The 20,764-nt window shown below is 46.8% G+C and overlaps 1 protein-coding gene across 7 annotated transcripts in view; it reads left to right on the top strand.

Moving 5' to 3' along the window:
- HECW2 (HECT, C2 and WW domain containing E3 ubiquitin protein ligase 2) overlaps nucleotides 1–20,764 on the top strand; it is a 297,990-nt gene that overhangs the window by 19,986 nt on the left and 257,240 nt on the right. For 6 of the 7 annotated variants that reach the window (XR_009545901.1, XR_009545902.1, XM_060177541.1 and 3 more), the window contains exon 1: nucleotides 13,546–13,570. The exons of the other annotated variant lie outside the window; for it this stretch is intronic. Coding sequence is in view for 4 of the 6 variants with exons in the window: in XM_060177541.1 (XP_060033524.1) it covers nucleotides 13,549–13,570 (22 nt within the window). In the remaining 2 variants the exon portion in view is untranslated. Of the gene's footprint in view, nucleotides 1–13,545; nucleotides 13,571–20,764 lie in introns of those variants that run through there. 7 annotated transcript variants of the gene reach the window in all.

Raw genomic sequence — 20,764 nt, forward strand, 5'->3', positions numbered from 1 at the left:
ATCCTGGCAAAGACCATATTTGGATCTTTACTAAATAAAATAAATCAGAAGATATAAAAGAGGAGAGTTTCACTTGTATTGATGATCTGACTCTATCATCTATATCAATATCTATCTATCTATCTATCTATCTATCTATCTATCTATCATCTATCTAATCTGAAGAGCCTTAGTAACTAGTAGTGTTTAAAGCAAAGTTAGATGCCTAAAAGGGATAAGATCTAGGTCCCGGGGCTTGACAGTAGTGCACCTGGTAGAGCACACACTTTGCCACAGCAAGGAGCTGGGTTCAAGGCCCTGGTCCCCACCCGCAGGGAGGAAGCTTTAAGATCAGTTAAGCAGGGCACAGTTCCCTTGCTCTTCCTCCTTCCTTTTCTCCAGCTCACTTTTCCCCACCCACCATCCTGTTCCCTCTCAACTTCTCTGTCTTATCTGAGAAAATTCAATATATATGGAGAGAGAGAAGGAGAAAGCATGCCTGCTTGGAGTGATGAGTTCATTGTGCAGTTCATTCTTGGGCTCTAATAATAACCCTGGCGGCCATAACAATAATAAAAAGAGTAGGTCCTGTAAAATATGAAAAGGAAGTGATCATGTTTTGGGCCATGGCCTCCACAGACAGGAACACCCTGGCAGCCGGCAGTGAGAGGCTTGGGCCACGACTTGGCTCTTGTTTTGCTGGGAGTGAAAGGTGGTTGCAGCTAGAATTTGGGTGAATTCATCTTCAGCGTCGGATTACTGAGTCTGACTGCCACTGACACCGACAGTTTGCTGGAGTGAGAGCTCTTCGTGGTAAAATTAACAGTTTGTATATTCTGAGGGTTAAAACTAGAGGAAGGAATCAAAAATCTCCCCACAGATTTATTGCTGATCATGCTTCTTGTCAGAAATGAAGCATTTGCTCAGGTCTCTGCCTTGCTACCCGACTTGGATCTCTGACTTCAGCACTGTCTGCTGGTCTGCACTGCTCTCAGAAAACACACGATTTACCTTCTTTTCCTGCCTCCCTCCCTTCCTTCCTTCCTTAACATTTTTTATTATTTGTATTTATTTATTGGATAGAGACAGCCAGAAGTGAAGAGGGGAGGGGTGATAGAGAAGTAGAGAGACAGAGAGACACCTGCAGCCCTGTGTCAGCACTCGTGAAGCTTCTCCCCTGCAGGTGGGGACCGGGGGCTTGAGCGTGCGTCCTCGTGTGTTGTAACATGTGTGCTCGTCAGGTGCGCCGCCAGCCGGCCCCCGTGATTTATTTTCTGTATCAGCGAGTTTCCTAGATGTCTGATGGAAACCATGCCACTGGTTCCCTCTTTTGTCAGTTCATAGGTTGTTACGCATTTGCGATAGTCTCACCTTCTAGCCACCACGGCTAATTTTGCCGTGAACGTTTGTGAGGAGGCTCTTGTGTCAATATATGTTTTCATTTCTCTACAGGAGTGGGACTGCTGGGTCATCTCTAAAGCTTGATTTTCCTATTTATAAAAACCACACTTTGTCTTTCTCTCCATATCTCTCTGTCTTCCCCTCCTCTCTCCATATCTCTCTGTCCTACCTAACAATGACAACATCAGTAACAATAACTACAACGATAAAAAGCAACGAGGGCCAAAAGGGAAAATAAATAAATTAAAAGAAAACCCAACTCCTTTTATCATTTTGAGGATCTGCCAGAGAGCGTCCTTTTACATTATAGTTAGCAATGTGTGAGGTTTCCAATTTTCCCATATTCTTGCCAACACTTGCGATTGCTCTCTCTCTCTCTCTCTGCCCCCCTGTTATTGTCTCTGGGACTTTGGCACTCCAGACTGACCTATTTTATTTTACAAAGTGGACAATTAATTTAAAGATGTAAATAAAACTATGCTGTCCAGCCAATTAAGTTATAAAACTTTCATTGAGGTCAAGGATCTTATGAAATCAATGGGTAGCCAAATTGATAGATGCAGTCTAAATGATAATCAGAAAATAGAGTGAAATGACTGAGATAGTACATAACATTTCTAGTGTTAGAACTCTAAGAGTCATCTGGTGTTACTTTTCAGTTAAGGGAAACAAAACACTAAAAAATTAAATGAACTTTCCGTTTGTAATCTAAGATACTAAAACTTTTGGAACCATGCCGAGTAAGCTAAAATAACAGTGCAAGCCCTCCTTCCCTCCCTTCCTCCCTCCCTTCCTCCCTCCCTCCCTTCCTTCCTCCCTTCCTCCCTCCCTTCCTCCCTTCCTCCCTCCCTCCCTCCCTTCCCTCCTCCCTCCCTCCCTTCCTCCCTCCCTTCCCTCCTCCCTCCCTCCCTTCCTCCCTCCCTCCCTCTCTCCCTTCCTCCCTCCCTCCCTCCCTTCCTCCCTCCCTTCCTCCCTCCCTCCCTCCCTCCCTTCCTCCCTCCCTCCCTCCCTCCCTCCCTCCCTCTCTCCCTTCCTCCCTCCCTCCCTCCCTCCCTCCCTTCCTCCCTCCCTCCCTTCTCTCTTCCCTCCCTCCCTCCCTCCCTCCCTTCCTTCCTCCCTTCCTCCCTCTCTTCTTTTTCCTCCATTCTCCCCCCCCCCCCATGATAGAGGGGAACTGCCGCAGGACCTTGCACATGCACTGTAGGAGCTGTCTCCCTGCCCAGTTTGTATTCTATGTTTTCAGAGAGTATGGGAAGGTGGGGAGAGCGGGGAGAGAGAGGAGGAGGGAGAGGGAAGGGGAAAGGGAGGAGACATCAAAGCATCGCTTTGCCTCCCGTCAGGTTCCACCTGTGTTTATCTTGGTGCTCCTGTTCAGTGCAGGGTGTTGAACCCTGGGCCCCACACATGGGATCGTACATTTTACCCACTGGCCCACCTCCTTAGCCCCTACGTCTCTTTATGAAATGCATCTTGATCTTTCTTGTAGTCTATTGACAGAAATCCAAGACTTCTTTCCAGCTTCTGTATCACTGTTCTGGGACTGTTCTGGGACTGTTTGCTGTGGGACTGTTGTCGGGAGGGACATTTCCTCAAGGCAGGGGTGAGTCCACCCCTCCAACACATCACAGCACTAAGCTTTTCCTTCTTACTCTTTTTAAATATTTATCTATCTTCCTTTTTGTTGCCCTTGTTGTAGTTATTATCGTTGATATTGTTGTCGTCGTCGGATAGGACAGAGAGAAATGGAGAGAGGAGGGGAAGACAGAGAGGGGGAGAGAAAGACAGACACCTGCAGACCTGCTTCACCGCCTGGGAAGCGACTCCCCTGCAGGTGGGGAGCCGGGGGCTCGAACCGGGATCCTTCCGCCGCTCCCTGCGCTTCCCGCCACATGCGCTTCTTATTCTTATCACTGCAGTCCTGCTCCTCTTCCTCCTTTTTTTGCCTTCAGGCTTATCACTGGCTTAGGTACTACAAATCCTGGAGGCCATTCCCCCCTCCCATTTTATTCAGTAGGATAGAGATCGACCGGGGAGAGGGGGAGATAAGGAGGAGACACCTGCGGCCCTGCCTCACTGCTTGTGAAGCTGCTGCCCTGTAGGTGGGGAGTGGGGGCTCGAACCTGGGTCCTTGTGCACTGTAACGTGTGCTTAACCAGGTGCACTGCCACCTGCCTCCTTTTCCATGTACTTTCTTTCACATGCTATTTCCTGCAATCACCACACTCATCAGTTACAGCATAGATTCAACTCTTACTTGGCACTCAAGAAAAAACCAAGACTCCAGGGGATTTTGTGACTCTCAGGCTCTCAGTGCCAAGCTAGTAAAAGGAGCTATAAGGTCACTGTAACGTGAGACACTTTCAGTGCTGATTCCATTGGTTTAGCAGGTGCACAGGACAGTCACTCAGTGATCAAGCTGAATTTGGATCTGGTTTTCTTCTATTTATGATTTAAAAATTTCAGTCATAGCAGAAAGATAAATGATGGGACAGAATTTCCCATAGGGAAATTATACCAGTGCTGAATACTCCAGAGTGATAAAAATGGAAAAAATAAAAGGCGTTCATGGATAAATTTTGGTGTTTATTAAGGAATTGACATTTGAGACGTTTTTTATTTTTATCTGTTTTTTTCTTGCTTTTCCAAGGCTCTTTGTTCCACTTATTTTTATTCATACTTCTTGTCTCCGGTTTGCAGTAGGTGGAGGTGGGTGAAGCTAAGACTGAGCTTTACATTGGCAGCACAGTCTGAGACTCTGAGAAACTAAAGTTTCCTAGAACGTGAAGGCAGGGGAGTCGGCGTTATATAATGGTTGTACAGAAAGATTTCTCATGCCTGAGGCAGTTAGCAGAGGGCTCTGGTGTTACGGACAGTGTGCTGTGGTGTCCACATGGACCCAGATGCTTAATGATCATGGTGATTGCTCGGATTTTAAGAACAGCTTGACCTTGGGTGTAGATTCTTAGCTAAATTAGGAAATGAAAAGATAATAGGAGAGAACAAGTAAAACAGAATATGCAAAATCTCCGATTAACATGATTCAACACTCATAAAGGAAACATACTTGAAATCATGCATTTCATTATTTTATTTTTAGATCTGTATAAGTATACAGTGGAATGAAGGATTTGCTTGTTAGCGGTGGCATCTAAGATTAAAATGTTATTTTCCTCCAAGCTTTAACACATAGAAGTCTATTTCCAGAGCACGAGAGGCTTTATTTAGTGCTTTCTGTTTGATTCTCATCCAGGGAGGGAGGGAGGGACTAATCTTAATAAGGCAGCTTGTCACTGAGATTTCATTGTGTTAGGGAAGAAGGCCTCTGATTGTTTTGTTTTACTTTATTTTATTTTGTTTTATTTTATTTTGTTTTGTTTTATTTTATTTTGTTTTGTTTTATTTTATTTTGTTTTATTTTATTTTGTTTTATTTTATTTTATTTTGTTTTGTTTTATTTTATTTATTTTATTTTATTTATTTTATTTTATTTTGTTTTATTTATTTTATTTTGTTTCGTTTTATTTTATTTATTTTATTTGTTTTATTTTATTTTATTTATTTTATTTTGTTTTATTTATTTTATTTTAGTTTATTTTGTTTTATTTCCACCAGGGCTATTGCTGAGGCTTGGTGTACTATGAATCCACTGCTCCTGGTGGCCATTTTTTTCTTTATCCTTTTTTCCCCCTAACTTTCACTAGATAGGACAGAGAAATTGAGAGAGGACAGGGAGATAGAGAGAGGGGAGAAAGAGAGATACCTGTAGGCCTGTTTCAACCTTTGTGAAATGGACACCTTGCAGGTCGGGAGTGGGGGCTCGAACCCAGGTCCTTGCGCTTGGTGATATTTGCACTTAGCCAGTAACTGAGAACCAGGTGCACCACCACCAGGACCCTGCCTCTGATTTCCCCCTACAGAACGTCACTAGCTCCAGATTTCTTTGTCAGTAGCTCGTGCTACTTAGTTCTGACCAAACGCCAAAAGCTGCAGTGACATCTGTCTGTACGCCCCAAACCCCTTAGGGTGAAGGCTCAGTCGCGCCCGGCGCAGCCGCTGTTTCAGGGCCGAGTCTGCAGACCGCTAACTGCGACAGCAAGAGGCCCAGCTTGGTGCTTTCTCCAGCTCACAAGGTCTTTTTGTTATCCAGCGCCAAGCTGTAAAACCAGTGACTCATGTTTTGTATTTGTGGAACGTCAACATTGCTCTTCCCCTCCCCTCCCCTACCCCTCCCCTCCCTCCCCTCCCTCTCCCCTCCCCTTCCCTTCCCTCCCTCTCCCCTTCCCTCCCCCTTCCCTTCCCTCCCTTTCCCCCTCCCCACCCCCTCCCCTTCTCTCACCCCTCCCCTCCTCTCCTCCTCCCCTTCTTTCACCCCCTCCCCTCCCTCTCCCCGTCCCCATCTCTCTCCCCCTCCTGACCCTCTCCCCCTCCCTCTCCTGGGAGTGGTGAATTGTGCAGGTGCGTGACGCCCTGTTGTGCCCAACAGGAGAGAGCTCTCTCCCCCTCTTATCAGTTTCTGTGATTCAGCCCTGGATTATCTGGGTTTGAGCTGAGCTGGTGTGAGACAGGTGCTCCCTGAAGCAACACTGATAGAAACGTATGTCTGTCTGCTGTGTTCTCTGATCCTTCTCTTCCATTCTGAAAAGACAGGTATCCTGGGGTGGGCAGACTTGGGGGGCACTGCCGTTTGCTTCACGCCGTAGCTCTGCTCCCCGGTGAGCTGCTCACCTGAGCTGGGGCTGGTGTCAGCTGGGAGTGGGAAGCCTGTGCCGCCCGCACTCGGACAGGTAGAGGGAAGCACCTCCTGGAGCTGGCACCTGGCCCCTGACACGAGTGTGAGTGTGGCCGCCCGAGTTGCGAGCGGCTGGCGTGCTCTCGCTGGATACCCAGAAGCCCAGTCTTGATGGATGAGTCACAGATTATTAGATGGTAGGGTTGTGCTTCCACACCACTGCCGTCACCAAAGTTCTTTGTCACCAAGCTTCCAAGGATGACAGCCACGGTTTCCCCATCTCTTAGAGATGAGCTGGTCACTCTTTTATTCTTGTAAGTCTATCTACTTGAGTTCTCTCTATTCCACATCTGAGTGAAACCATTGGTGGCTGTTTTCACTGCCTAATTCACTTCACTAAGCACGATCATCTCTACTTCTACTCACTTTTCTCCTAAAGGACAAAATGCAGTCTTTCTCAATTGCTGAGCACTACTCCACTGAACCAGTGTGCCGTTGCTTCTTTCTTTGCCCAGTCATCCGTCAGCGGGCACATAGGTTGCTGCTGTCTTTTGGCTGTTGTGAATACTGTAGCTGTAGACCCGGGGCTGCATATGTCCGTCTGAATCAGTGTTTTTATGCCTGTTGGAGAAACGTCGGCGAGCAGCTACAGGTCCGTAAGGTGTTTACGTAAAGAGTCCCCATCCTGGTGTCTGCAGAGGCCTCCCCAGCTTGCGTGCCCACCAGCAGTGTAGCAGAGCTCTCTCTCCGTGTCCTCTCCAACACTGATGGAGCCCATTCTCACTGGCCTCAGGTGAATCCCAGTGTGGGTTTAGTTGACATTTCTCCAAGGATGAGCCAAGGGGAAGAAGGAGGATTTGGGCAGAGGCTGTTAATCTGCCACTGTTACTTAGCTCCTGACGCTGTTTCCTAATCTAATGTTTGGAGTCTGGTGGTGTCCACTTCAGAGGTGTCTGGAGGGTGAGGTAGGACACATGCATCATGCATTCATTTTATGGTATAGAGAATATGCTAAGTAATATACAATTAAAAAAAAGATTGGCTTGTCTTTTAGTAAGAGCGAGGAAAAGAGAGAATCAGAGTATCAGTGCCAGGTGTTGAACTTGGGACCTCACACTTGTAAGTCTGTGCATTGTACTAACTTCTGGACTGCTGGATCTTAGTTACTGACTATGATCTTTTTCAAATGACAAGACTATCTACTTGTTTTTATTTTTAATCTTGAAAGAACTCAAACAATACTTACCACACTTCAGGAGGAGAACTGTAGTCAGTTTACTTACAGAGAGAGAGAGAGAGAGGGAGAGAGAGAGAGAGAGAGAAAGAGAGGGAGAGGAGAGAGAGAGGCGCTACTTATTGGGCAAAATACATGAAGACTACAGATATATAAATATGTCATGTAGCTTTTTTTTATTTTGCTTTAACTTCTTTTTAAAAAAGCAGTAGGGCAACATTTCAGATTGTTTTATAGATTATTATTTGTGCCTCTGGGTTACTGCTGAGGCCCAGTGCTGGGACTAAGAGGAGTGGTTTTAATGTTGATGAGACATAAGTAGGTTTTGAGGTAAGTAGTCCATTAGAGTAAGAAGTTTACTCCAGTTGCAAACAGTTTAGTTAGAGTTCCCTTTGGAAATGGGTCACTGCTATAAGCAACCATTTATATGACAAGGTATTCTTAGCATATGCATTTACTGCAGGTGTGTAAATTCTAAAATGCTTGTGATTTTAAAGGTTGTCTTTCTGAGACCTGACTCAGAAATTTGGTGGAGTCAATTATCAAGTCTTCAAGAGATTCTATAAGTATAACTGAAGTTTAGAGAAAACCAGAGCATCTTGATTTGTGGACTTACACATGGCCCGGGAGGTGGTATAGTGGCCAGTGAGGCCCAGAGTTCAGCCCCACATGGCCCGGGAGGTGGTATAGTGGCCAGTGAGGCCCAGAGTTCAGCCCCACATGGCCCGGGAGGTGGTATAGTGGCCAGTGAGGCCCAGAGTTCAGCCCCACATGGCCCAGGAGGTGGTATAGTGGCCAGTGAGGCCCAGAGTTCAGTCCCCACATGGCCCGGGAGGTGGTATAGTGGCCAGTGAGGCCCAGAGTTCAGCCCCACATGGCCCGGGAGGTGGTATAGTGGCCAGTGAGGCCCAGAGTTCAGTCCCTACATGGCCCGGGAGGTGGTATAGTGGCCAGTGAGGCCCAGAGTTCAGTCCCCACATGGCCCGGGAGGTGGTATAGTGGCCAGTGAGGCCCAGAGTTCAGCCCCACATGGCCCGGGAGGTGGTATAGTGGCCAGTGAGGCCCAGAGTTCAGTCCCCACATTCTCTTGGTCTTTTCTTCTCTCACTTTCATCTGCATAAATATAAAAACATACAGAACTAGACAAAGTTCATTTCTATTTTAAACTGATTTTTATTTTTAAAGTTATTTTTGGTGCATGTTTGGTTTTACTGTAACAAAGCAACTGGTAGGTACACTTTTCCTTTCTTTTTTTAAAAATTTATTTAAAAAAGGAGACATTAACACAACCACTGGATAAGAGGGGTGCAACTCCACACAATTCCCACCACCAGATCTCCTTATCCCATCCCCTCGCCTGATAATTTTCCTATTCTTTATTTGGACAGAAGGCAAGAGAAAGTGGGAGGAGGAAGGAAGTGACAGAGGAGAGATAGCTGGAGCTGGGCTGTGCTCTGTTTTGCTCAGGAAGCTTCCTCTTTGCTCGTGGGGAAGCCCCATGCTCCACCCTCCGGCTCTGCAGCTAAGAGTGAGTGTCCTCTTCCTTGTCCGGTGAATAAAGAAGAGCGTTGACACCCGCAGGAATACAATTGCAGTAGTGACTGTGAGCCCCGGAACAACAAGTTCTGCTAATTCTCCCATCTGACTACTGGGCTCCAGTTGTCCCTTAGCGGAGAACTGAGGAAGTGTCGTCCTAAAGCCTTGAGGATTTCAATCACGGTGAATCACACGCTGGAGGAGAGGTCATGTTCTCAAGTGTCCACTTAGTCCACCCGGACGTCCCAGACCCACCCTCTGCTGACGCCATTTCTTAAAGGGTTTTAGAGAAGAGAAGCTAGACAGATAGTAAGTGCTAAGTGTCCTTACTCACAGAGAGACACTGTGTGGGGGCCAGATGGCGGCACACCTGGTTGAGTGCACATGTTACAGGGCACAAGGATCCAGGTTCAAGCCCCCAGTCTCTGCCTGCAGGGGGAGCTTCATGAGTGGGGAAGCAGGGCTGCAGGGGTCTGTCTGACTCTTTTCTGCTCTGTCTCCTCCTCCTCTCTCGATTTCTGGTTGTCTCTATCCAATAAATAAATAAATAAAGACAATAAAAGAAGAAAGAAATTTTTTTAAAAAAAGAGACAGTGTGATCTGAGCCCTATACAGAGAGAAAGGAGGTATTTTATTTTATCATCATTCTTTAAAATATTTTGATATTTTTAAATATAAAATTATATTAAAATATATTTATAACTAACAATTATTTTAATAAATATAAATATTATTGGATAGAGACAGAGAGAAATTGAGAGAGGGAGAGAGACAGAGAGACACCTGCAGCCCTGCTTCACCACTCGTGAAGCTTTTCCCCTGCAGGTGGGGACCAGGGGCTGGAACCTGGGTCCTTGTGCCCTGTGATGTGAGCACTCAACCAGGTGCGCCACTACCAGGCCCTGGCAGTATTTTATTTCTTTGTTGTTTGGAAAGAGACAGAGCTATAAATCAAGAGGGAAGGAGTGGTAGATATGGAGAGAGGAAGAGAGACACCTGCAGCCCTGCTTCACAGCTTGCAAAGCCCTCCCTTTGAAAGTGGGGAGCAGGGGCTTGAACCCGGGGTTCTTGTACTAAAAAAGTGAAGATCAGCACTGGGCTTGGAATCAGTTGAATGTGGGCTTGAATCTCGACTTGCACGCTTCCTGGTTTTGTGACCTGGTGGCCACGGTCTTACCTCTGCCTCCCTGAAGCCCACAGTTGTAAAGCAGGGTAACTCAGCCTCCCCACACTGTGCTTGCTGTGCAGCCCTAAGAGAAGCCCAGTCCCGTGCCCTGCGCAGAGGGGGCCTGCCCGCAGCCAGCACACATAGCCACACATCCTCGCCATCTTAAACAGCCCTCACCTGTGGTCGTCTTTATTTTCATCTTGTTTATGCCTACCCCACTTACAGGGAGTGGGATTTAAATGTCTGTCGGTGGTTTTGCCCGTCAGACAAACTCCCAAGTGATTCTTCGCCTTCTGCCATTGCTCCCGTGGCAGCGTGGCTCCCAAAGGCACAGTGCTCTCAGCCTGGAAGGCCACATGTCCAGAAGGCTGAGTTCAGGGGCCAGGCGGTGGTGCACCTGGTTAGGCGCACACACTACAATGCACAAGGACCCAGGTTCAAGCCCCCACTCCCTACCTGCAGGGGGAGAGCTTCAAGAGTGGTGAAGCAGGGCTGCAGGTGTCTCTCTGTCTTTCTCCCTCTCCCTCCCCTCTCAATTTCTCTCTGACCCTGTCCAGTAATAAATAAAAGTAATAATAAAAAAGAAGAAAATGGGGGCCGGTGGTGGCGCAGCGGGTTAAGTGCACATGGCGGAAAGTGCTTGGACCGGCATCAGGATCCGGGTTCGAGCCCCCGGCTCCCCACCTGCAGGGGGTTCCCTTCACAGGCGGCGAAGCAGGTCTGCAGGTGTCTGTCTTTCTCTCCCCCTCTCTGTTTGACCCTCCTCTCTCCATTTCTCTCTGTCCTGTCCAACAGCAACAATCAACAACAACAATCAACAAAACAATAATGACAATAATCAGGGGCGACAAAAAAGGAAAGAAAATTAATAAAATTAAAAACAAGAAGAAGAAGAAGACACGGACACGGAAGGCTGAGCCCGCTCATCTCACGCAGAGCGCGTTCCAGCGCGGGGTCAGTCAGGAGAAAGGCGGGTCTCAGGGTAAGCCTTGGTGAAGTGCTTGCATTTGAATGGCTGTCTTTTCTGTGAAGAAGGCTATGAAAGTCACACTTGGTTAAAAAACAAAAGGAAACAACTCCCCTGTACTTAATTCCCTGAGGAGGACATGTTTCCTTTGTAATTTAGCAAGGGTCTATAGAGTTCTGTGCAATACTCTAGAGCCAAATTTAGAACTCTGATTATACTAGGAGCTAGGAGGTGTGAGCTGGCGCCTCTAATCTATCAGCATCCATGTTGCAAATATCTGATGAGAGTCTTTTCTGTCTTTTCCTGAATCTGAACTCACAGCCGAGTCTGAACCTGGAGGCTCTGGCTTTAGATCTGTAGTACTTTGGTTGCTGTTTCTGTTCTGAGAGTGTTGTTGTCACACCATGCCCTTATTACCAATCTCTCTCTCCTTAATTGTTTATTTTTGACATTATTTATTTGTACATTTATTATAGAGTCAGAGAGAAATGGAGAGGGAAGGGATACGTACACACACACACGCACGCACACACACACACACACACACACACACCTGCAGCCCTGCTTCACCACTCAGGAAGCTTCCCCCCTGCAGCTGGGAACCAGGGTCTTGAACCCGGATCCTTGCAAATGGTGGCAGGTGCACTCGACTAGGTGCAGTACCACCAGCTCCCTTATGAGTCTCGTTGTTATTATTTTATTTAAAAGCTTTTATTGTTTAAATTTTTGTTACTTTGTTACCCACTCTTTCCTTTTCGCATTGATCTGAGGTGAACTGTGTGTGTGACTTCTGTTTTTGATGCAGTAAGTCACTTTGATAGGACCTGTATTGAATTTGTCCTTCATAGGTTTACACCAGGGAAGTGCAGCACTGGGAAGGCGGGAAAGTCATGATGGATCCTTGCCTTGAAGACGGTAGAAAAATATGCCATGGCTTTTGCAAAAACCGAATATTTACCTTTATTCCGGGTTGCTGGGCTATCTTGTTTGTTTTATAAATCTCTCTGGGTGTTTAAAACTAGAGGACTCAGTGTGGTGCACTGTTACTGTGATACTCATTGTGAAACTTGTTTAACACAAAGCAGAACTTTTTTGCTGTCTTTTAATCTTTCTATTAGGGTGTGAGTTTATTCCTGGGAAATCTGAAAAAAAACTACGAGCAATTTCCACACCCACTGTTTTGCAAACCACAGAAAGAAGAATGCTGCCTTTTGTTCTCCTGGTTAAAGCTGTTCGATGATTGACTTCCTATTTGTGGACTAAAATGTTCCTCAGCTGCAGTACAGTCTAGGATATGCAGTTGGTGGGAGTTCAGGTAGAACTGGTACAAAAAATAAGTATTGGCATAGGAGTGCCAGTGTGCTCACACACAGTGAGAAGGTGGCTTACTTCTGCTTGTGTGTAAACCCCAGATTCCGGGGGTTGAGGGAGGGTGGGCTTGATAAAATTTTCCTGATCACTTTTATCTTTCTTAATTTATGTCCCAGGGCTTCAAGTGAGGGCTGTTTTTTTCCTTTCCTTTTTTTTTTTTTCTTTATTGGGGAATTAATGGTTTATAGTTGACAGTAAAATATAGTATTTGGTACATGTGTCACATTTCTGAGTTTTCCTCGTAACAACTCAACCCCCTCTGCCATCAGTTCAACCTCGTAACAATTCAACCTCTTCTGTCATCACATACCAGGACCTGAACCCTCCCTCCCACCCCAGAGTCTTTTACTTTGGTGAAATACAGCAGCTCCAGTCCGAGTTCTGCTCAGTGTTTTTAATGAGGGCTGTTTAGTAGATGTTTCTCCAGGTTTTTGATAGGCCATTTCGCCATTTGTCCATCTTTCAGAGATGGGACTGAGAAGGCAGTGAGTCGGTTAGTGTGAATCGAGACTTGCTGCTCTTCGGCCATTGTAGTTCAGCAATGTTTCTGAAAAAGAAAATCCTTGTGCGAGATGCCTGTGACACGCTGTTCCTGGTGAACAGCTCACTGACCTCTGTGCCAGCTGGGGCAGGGTTGCTTCAGAGAGATATTGGGGTTGCTGACAAAAGGTATTTTATTGCTTCCACGGTAGTGAAACTGTCACCTACATATGTTGTGAAACTTGTGTGGTTGGATATTGTTGATGGCTAAACCTAGTGGCGTCATTGTTAAATCTCGTGTCACATTCGGGCCAATGACTTGACTAACAATAAATCTCTGGGTTCCCTTTAGCTTACGGAGTCAGCAACATGAGATTACCCTAGACAATTGCTTTGCAAGTCAGAGTTTAAATGCAGATGTCTCTTAGGCCAACAATTTTGTTCAATTTCCTGCCAGGTTTTCTTGGCCACGGCTTCATTCTGCTAGAGAGCCTGATGATAGTGAGGCATTGCTTGGGAGTATAATTTAGTTGGAGAATGGGATGCAAATCCCTATTACCATTTGTCATGCTCTATTTACTTATTTACTTGTTTATTTTTTGTCTCCTCAATGGCCTTTAAGCAGTGGTCATATCTGCTTTACTCTCCACACAGAGACCAGTGCTGTATCTGACATGCGGCAGATGAACCTTGTGCATTTGCTGAGTGAGTGAACTTGAATGTCAGTACCTGAAGTTATCGGGGGAATTACAGGCATTTTTTATTTTCAAGGTAACCTTGGTTTCAAATAATGTAAATTATCCTAAGTATAATTGTACGCCTCTTCAAAATATGTCACTATACCACACACCTACCACCAAAGTATAAACATCCCATCACCAGAGTCCTGCGGACCCTCCACCATACCAGCCCACTCCTTGTCCCTCAGTCTCCTTTGGTCACCTCACTTTTGCAGTCCAAGTGAAAGATTTGTCATTAGTCTTTTCTTGCTTTGTTTTCTTGTACCATATGGGGAGGCCATTCTGCATTTTCCCCTTATATGAATTATTTTATTATTATTACTTAAACATTTAAAAATATATCTTTATCCCATGTTCAGCAGAGAGGCGGTTACAGAAGCCAGACCTTCTGCACCCACAATGACCCTGGGCCCATGCTCCCAGAGGGATAAAGAATAGGAAGGCTTTCAAGGGAGGGGATGGGACACAGAGCTGTGGTGGTGGAAACTGTGGAATTGTACCCCTCTTATCCTATGGTCTTGTCAATATTTTTTATTTTATAAATAAATTTAAAAAAATATTTATTTACTTATTGGATAGAGACAGCCAGAAATTGAGAGAGTAGTAGGAGACAGAGAAGGAGAGAGAAAGACAGACACCTGCAGCCCTGCTTCACCAGTCACAAAGCTTTCCCCTTGCGTGAGGACCTGGGGCTTGAACCCCTATCCTTGCATGTTGTTACATGTGCACTCAACCAGGTGTGCTGCTGCCTGGCTCCTCTTTCATTATTGTTTGTACAGCTAGTGTGGTAATGACTTTCTTTAACTGTTGATGGCTTGGAACACTTGTTCTTCCTTCAGACCTAACTGGGTAGAGTGATAACCTCGCTGGACAGAGTGTTGTGGATATCTTTTCTGTTCAAAACTTTGAATATATTCTGTTAACCCTGACAGGGCTTTGAATATTTTCTGTTGAGAAATCAGCTGAGATAGACCTGCTTTTCACTTTATTTATTTTCCCTTTTGTTGCCCTTGTTGCTTTTCACTTTTATGGACCAACTAGTGTTTTCTGTGGAACCATTTCTAAAACTTCTCCCAGGTATAGTGTATAATTCCTGCATGTACTCCATACTGTTGAATAAAATCACAACCAAACACTGTTGCATCTTTTGCATCTGAAATGAGCATGACTTGCAAAGCACAGTTGTTAGCATCTGGCTTCTCTAAGCTTGACTTCTGGAAAGCAGCTCTGGCCAGATGTGAACACCTTGAGAAAGGGAGGCAACTCCTCCCTGCTTTCTGGTGAAGGAGCTGCCATGATACCTGCTAAATGAAATAAATGAAATAAGGGGCTGATAGGAGCCACTGGATGGAGTCACTTATATGTGGAAGATAATTAACTGTAGCAAACAGAGCTGCAAAGAGTAGTGATAGCTGAAGCTGTCAGAGAAGTGGGGGGAGTGTGTGTGTGTATGTGTGTGTGTGGGAGTGAGTATGTGAGTGTGTGTGAGTGTGAGTGTGTGTGAGAGTGAGTGTGTGTGTGTGAGTGTGAGTGAGTGTGTGTGAGAGTGTGTGAGAGTGTGTGAGTGTGTGTGAGTGTGTGTGTGAGTGTGTGTGAGAGTGTGTGTGAGAGTGTGTGAGTGTGAGTGTGTGAGTGTGTGTGTGAGTGTGTGTGTGAGTGTGTATGAGAGTGTGTGTGAGAGTGTGTGAGTGTGTGTGAGTGTGTGAGTGTGTGTGTGTGTGTGTGAGTGTGTATGTGTATGTGAGTGTGAGTGTGAATGTGTGTGTGCGCACGTGTGTGTGTGTGTGTGAGTGCGTGTGTGTGAGTGTGTGAATGTGTGTGTGTGAGTGAGTGTGAGTATATGTGAGTGTGTGTGTGAGTGTGTGTGAGTGTGTTTGAGTGTGTGTGTGTTTGTGTGTGTGTATGTGACTGTGTGACTGTGTGTGAGTGTGTTTCTGTGTGAGTGTGTGAGAGTGCGTGTGTGAGTGTGTGTGAGTGCGTGTGTGTGTGTGTGTGAGTGTGTGTGTGAGTATGTGTGAGTGTGTGAGTGTATGATCTAGGTAGAGCTATTTTTTTGGTGCAGTGTTATTGGAACCTTGATAGTAGGTGTGGTGAGTCATATACAGGTATGAAAGGGCACTCCTAAAAGCTTGCACTATTGTGAACCAGTATAAAAATTCTTTCTACATGAAGCAAAACCTAAGAATTGTATTATTCCATTGTATATTCATATAATTTAAAGTGAAATCTCAATAACAATGACTAAATATATTCCAAATAAAATGTATGCTTGTAAGTTAACAACAACCACAAAGAGGGGTTCACCGTGCACCTTTTCCCTGGGGCTTAGAGCACAGTCCTTTTCCTTGGGGGAAAGGACCATCCTAAGCCATTGGGAACAGACTGGAAAGGTGGAATGGAGATGAATGATGTTAAAGGCTCTCACATAAAGCTGAACAGGAGAGAAGGTGAGGGAGGGGAGTCTGCATAGGGTAGAGAAGGTGAGGGAGGGGAGTCTGCATAGGGTAGAGAAGGTGAGGGAGGGGAGTCTGCATAGGGTAAGAAGGTGAGGGAGGGGAGTCTGCATAGGGTAGAGAAGGTGAGGGAGGGGAGTCTGCATAGGGTAGAGAAGGTGAGGGAGGGGAGTCTGCATAGGGTAGAGAAGGTGAGGGAGGGGAGTCTGCATAGGGTAGAGAAGGTGAGGGAGGGGAGTCTGCATAGGGTAGAGAAGGTGAGGGAGGGGAGTCTGCATAGGGTAGAGAAGGTGAGGGAGGGAGTCTGCATAGGGTAGAGAAGGTGAGGGAGGGGAGTCTGCATAGGGTAGAGAAGGTGAGGGAGGGGAGTCTGCATAGGGTAGAGAAGGTGAGGGAGGGGAGTCTGCATAGAGGTAGAGAAGGTGAGGGAGGGGAGTCTGCATAGGGTAGAGAAGGTGAGGGAGGGGAGTCTGCATAGGGTAGAGAAGGTGAGGGAGGGAGTCTGCATAGAGGTAGAGAAGGTGAGGGAGGGGAGTCTGCATAGGGTAGAGAAGGTGAGGGAGGGGAGTCTGCATAGGGTAGAGAAGGTGAGGGAGGGGAGTCTGCATAGGGTAGAGAAGGTGAGGGAGGGGAGTCTGCATAGGGTAGAGAAGGTGAGGGAGGGGAGTCTGCATAGGGTAGAGAAGGTGAGGGAGGGGAGTCTGCATAGGGTAGAGAAGGTGAGGGAGGGGAGTCTGCATAGGGTAGAGAAGGTGAGGGAGGGAGTCTGCATAGGGTAGAGAAGGTGAGGGAGGGGAGTCTGCATAGGGTAGAGAAGGTGAGGGAGGGGAGTCTGCATAGAGGTAGAGAAGGTGAGGGAGGGGAGTCTGCATAGGGTAGAGAAGGTGAGGGAGGGGAGTCTGCATAGGGTAGAGAAGGTGAGGGAGGGGAGTCTGCATAGGGTAGAGAAGGTGAGGGAGGGGAGTCTGCATAGGGTAGAGAAGGTGAGGGAGGGGAGTCTGCATAGGGTAGAGAAGGTGAGGGAGGGAGTCTGCATAGGGTAGAGAAGGTGAGGGAGGGGAGTCTGCATAGGGTAGAGAAGGTGAGGGAGGGGAGTCTGCATAGAGGTAGAGAAGGTGAGGGAGGGAGTCTGCATAGGGTAGAGAAGGTGAGGGAGGGGAGTCTGCATAGGGTAGAGAAGGTGAGGGAGGGGAGTCTGCATAGGGTAGAGAAGGTGAGGGAGGGAGTCTGCATAGGGTAGAGAAGGTGAGGGAGGGGAGTCTGCATAGGGTAGAGAAGGTGAGGGAGGGGAGTCTGCATAGAGGTAGAGAAGGTGAGGGAGGGAGTCTGCATAGGGTAAGAAGGTGAGGGAGGGAGTCTGCATAGGGTAGAGAAGGTGAGGGAGGGGAGTCTGCATAGGGTAAGAAGGTGAGGGAGGGGAGTCTGCATAGGGTAGAGAAGGTGAGGGAGGGGAGTCTGCATAGGGTAGAGAAGGTGAGGGAGGGGAGTCTGCATAGGGTAGAGAAGGTGAGGGAGGGGAGTCTGCATAGGGTAGAGAAGGTGAGGGAGGGGAGTCTGCATAGGGTAGAGAAGGTGAGGGAGGGGAGTCTGCATAGGGTAGAGAAGGTGAGGGAGGGAGTCTGCATAGGGTAGAGAAGGTGAGGGAGGGGAGTCTGCATAGGGTAGAGAAGGTGAGGGAGGGGAGTCTGCATAGGGTAGAGAAGGTGAGGGAGGGGAGTCTGCATAGGGTAGAGAAGGTGAGGGAGGGGAGTCTGCATAGGGTAGAGAAGGTGAGGGAGGGGAGTCTGCATAGGGTAGAGAAGGTGAGGGAGGGAGTCTGCATAGGGTAGAGAAGGTGAGGGAGGGGAGTCTGCATAGGGTAGAGAAGGTGAGGGAGGGGAGTCTGCATAGGGTAGAGAAGGTGAGGGAGGGGAGTCTGCATAGAGGTAGAGAAGGATCCCCACTCTGCCCATCCCGCTTGCTCGCCCTTCCTTCCTTCCTTCCTTCCTTCCTTCCTTCCTTCCTTCCTTCCTTCCTTCCTTCCTTCCTTCCTTCCTTCCTTCTCCTTCTTCTCCTTCTTTACTTCCTTCCATTCTCTATTTCTTTTTTATTTGATAGGATGGGGGTCAATTGAGAGGGAAGAGGGATATAAGGAGGGAGAGAGAAAAACACCTGTAGACCCACTCCACTGCCTGTGGAAGTTCTCCTCTGCAGGTGGGAATGGGCTCTTAAACCCAGGTCCCTGAGCATGGTTACATGTGAGTTCACCCAGTGCACCACCACCTAGCCCCCCAAAGAATAGTGTTGATGCGTAAGAAACAAGAATTAGACCCTGAAGGCAGATTGAAAGGCTTATGGAAAGAATGCATGGCTAAATAAAAAAATATATTTCTTCGAAAGTTAGTGTAATTTTCAATTCATATGGATTCTTCAAGTATGTAATTATATCAAAATCAAAAAGAAATTTGTGAGCACATTTTCCATTAAACAGAATTATTGGACACTATATTTAAACTTTTGAAATCACATAACATTGTACAGATGCAAATCTTTGTGTGTAGTGTGGGGGAATTGCTCATACGTAGTGGTGCACCTGGTTGAGTGCCCAAGGACCTGGGTTCGAGTCCCCAGTCCCCACCTGCAAGGACAAAGCTTTGTGAGTGGTGAGGCAGGGCTGCAAGTGGCTCCCTGTGTCTCTCCCGCTCTGTCTCCCCTTTCCTTTCAGTTTCTCTGTCTCTATCCAATAATAAAGATAATAAAAATTTAAGTTATAATGAAGCTCATTCAATCCGGCACTTGTGTGTTTTTAATTATTATCTGGAGTAGAGTTTGAGCAGTAAACACAAGCCAACTTCTGTTACGCGGTGTCTTTGCAGACACTTCAGAGTGAAGTGATCCAAAATAGTTGTGCCTCCTGTAGTCTGCCACCCCAACACCATTTTATTAGGAAGCTGACGGTTCACAGCACAGCTGTCTACACGTGGGCCCTCTTCCCCAGCTCTACACAACACTGTCACCCCATCCTAGGACCGCGACCCCTCCAGCCCCTCTTCCCTTCCTTGCCAGAGCACCCTGCTCTGGCATCGTGCCCAAGTCTGGGGTTTGGGGGGTTGGTGAGGACTGAACGCAGGTGTCTGCTGCTTCTGTCCGGCTACCGCCTGACCCCCTATTATTTAACACTGCAATGAAACCTGCGGCCTTTTAAGTTTCATACAGATGTTTGTGGAAAATAGGACTTAGGTACAAATTCTTTTCATTGAACTTCCCAGCCTCCTCCTTGACTTAGTGTGTTTCTAATAGAACAAGGTGGGCGTGTCCGTTTTCACTGAGAAACGTCTATAGTTTGGGGCCCTGAGGCTTTGCTTCAGCCCCACTCAGCTCTGGCTTCTGGTTCTAGGAATTGAATCTGGGAACTTGGAGCCTCGGGCATAAGTCTGTTTCTTAACCATTATGCAAGCTGTTTGCTTTGTGGTAGTGGAGATGTGAGGAATAAATACTTCATAAAAATTTCTTTAAAATTTTTTTTCCTTTTGTTGCCCTTGTTGTTTGTTGTCGTTGTTGTTATTGCTGTCATTGTTGTTATTGCTGTTGTTGTTGCTGGATAGGATAAAGAGAAATGGAGAGACGAGGGAAGACAGAGGAAGGAGAGAAAGACAGACACCTGCAGACCTGCTTCACAGCCTGTGAAGCGACTCCCCTTGCAGGTGGGGAGCCGGGGGCTTTCCACCATGTGCGCTTAACCGCTGCCCCACCACCCGGCTCCCCAAATACTTCCTTTTTAACCCAGCTGCAAGATGGATTATTTAGTACTGTCACGCTAACATGTTAGCCAAAAGACATGAAGCACTTAAAATCTTTATTGATCTTATTAGAAATCCTTTTTAGTTGTTAATCTTCTTGGGTACAACTAAGTTTTTAACATCTTGTTACACTTGTCAGTATAACACGTTGAGCTTGGCACATGGACTGCCAGGCCTATGTCTGCGTGACCGGGGTAGATGAGTGGGCAGAACGAGCCGAGACCGCAGGCTGAATGCAGCCCGGAAAGGCCGTCTCTATTTGGGGAAGGCCGTCCTCTTTGAGCGAGGGTGCAGCTCAGGGAGGAAGGGTCACCTGCCTAGCCAGCCAGATCACCCTCACATCCAAGGTCCGTGGTCTTTCTACGGTCAGTCAGAACTGACACCATTAGGTCAGATGTGAGTCACTGTCCTATAGAGTTGTAGCAGGGTTGTAGGATACATTTTGCAGAAGTTGAAAAGTTGCACATGAGAAATTGTTTCTAGGTTTTTTGTTTTACTTCTTAAGAAATAAACTTCTTGGTGACTTAATAATGGTTCACAAGATCTGAAGACACATCACACCTAGCATCACGGCCCTTCCCTGCATAAGCACTGTCATTCTCACAACGTGTTAGGGGCAGTTTGGCCAGACCCTTATTCTTTTTGTTGTTGTTGTTGTTGTTGTTGTTGTTTTGTTATTCGATAGAGACAGAGAGAAATTGAGAGAGACAGGGGAGATAGTGAGGAAGAGAGACAGAGAGACTCCTGCAGACCTGCTTCACCACCTGTGAAGCGACTCCCCTGCAGGTGGGGAGCCGGAGGCTTGAACTGGGATCGTAACCAGTCCTTGCGCTTAACCTGCTGGCTACGGCCCGACTCCTGACCCCTTATTCTTTTATTTCTTTCTTTGTAAGATTTTGTTTACTATTTAGAAAGCTAGGAGGGGAG

This window comes from Erinaceus europaeus, chromosome 18 (genome assembly GCF_950295315.1).
Source record: "Erinaceus europaeus chromosome 18, mEriEur2.1, whole genome shotgun sequence".
NCBI lineage: Eukaryota > Metazoa > Chordata > Mammalia > Eulipotyphla > Erinaceidae > Erinaceus > Erinaceus europaeus.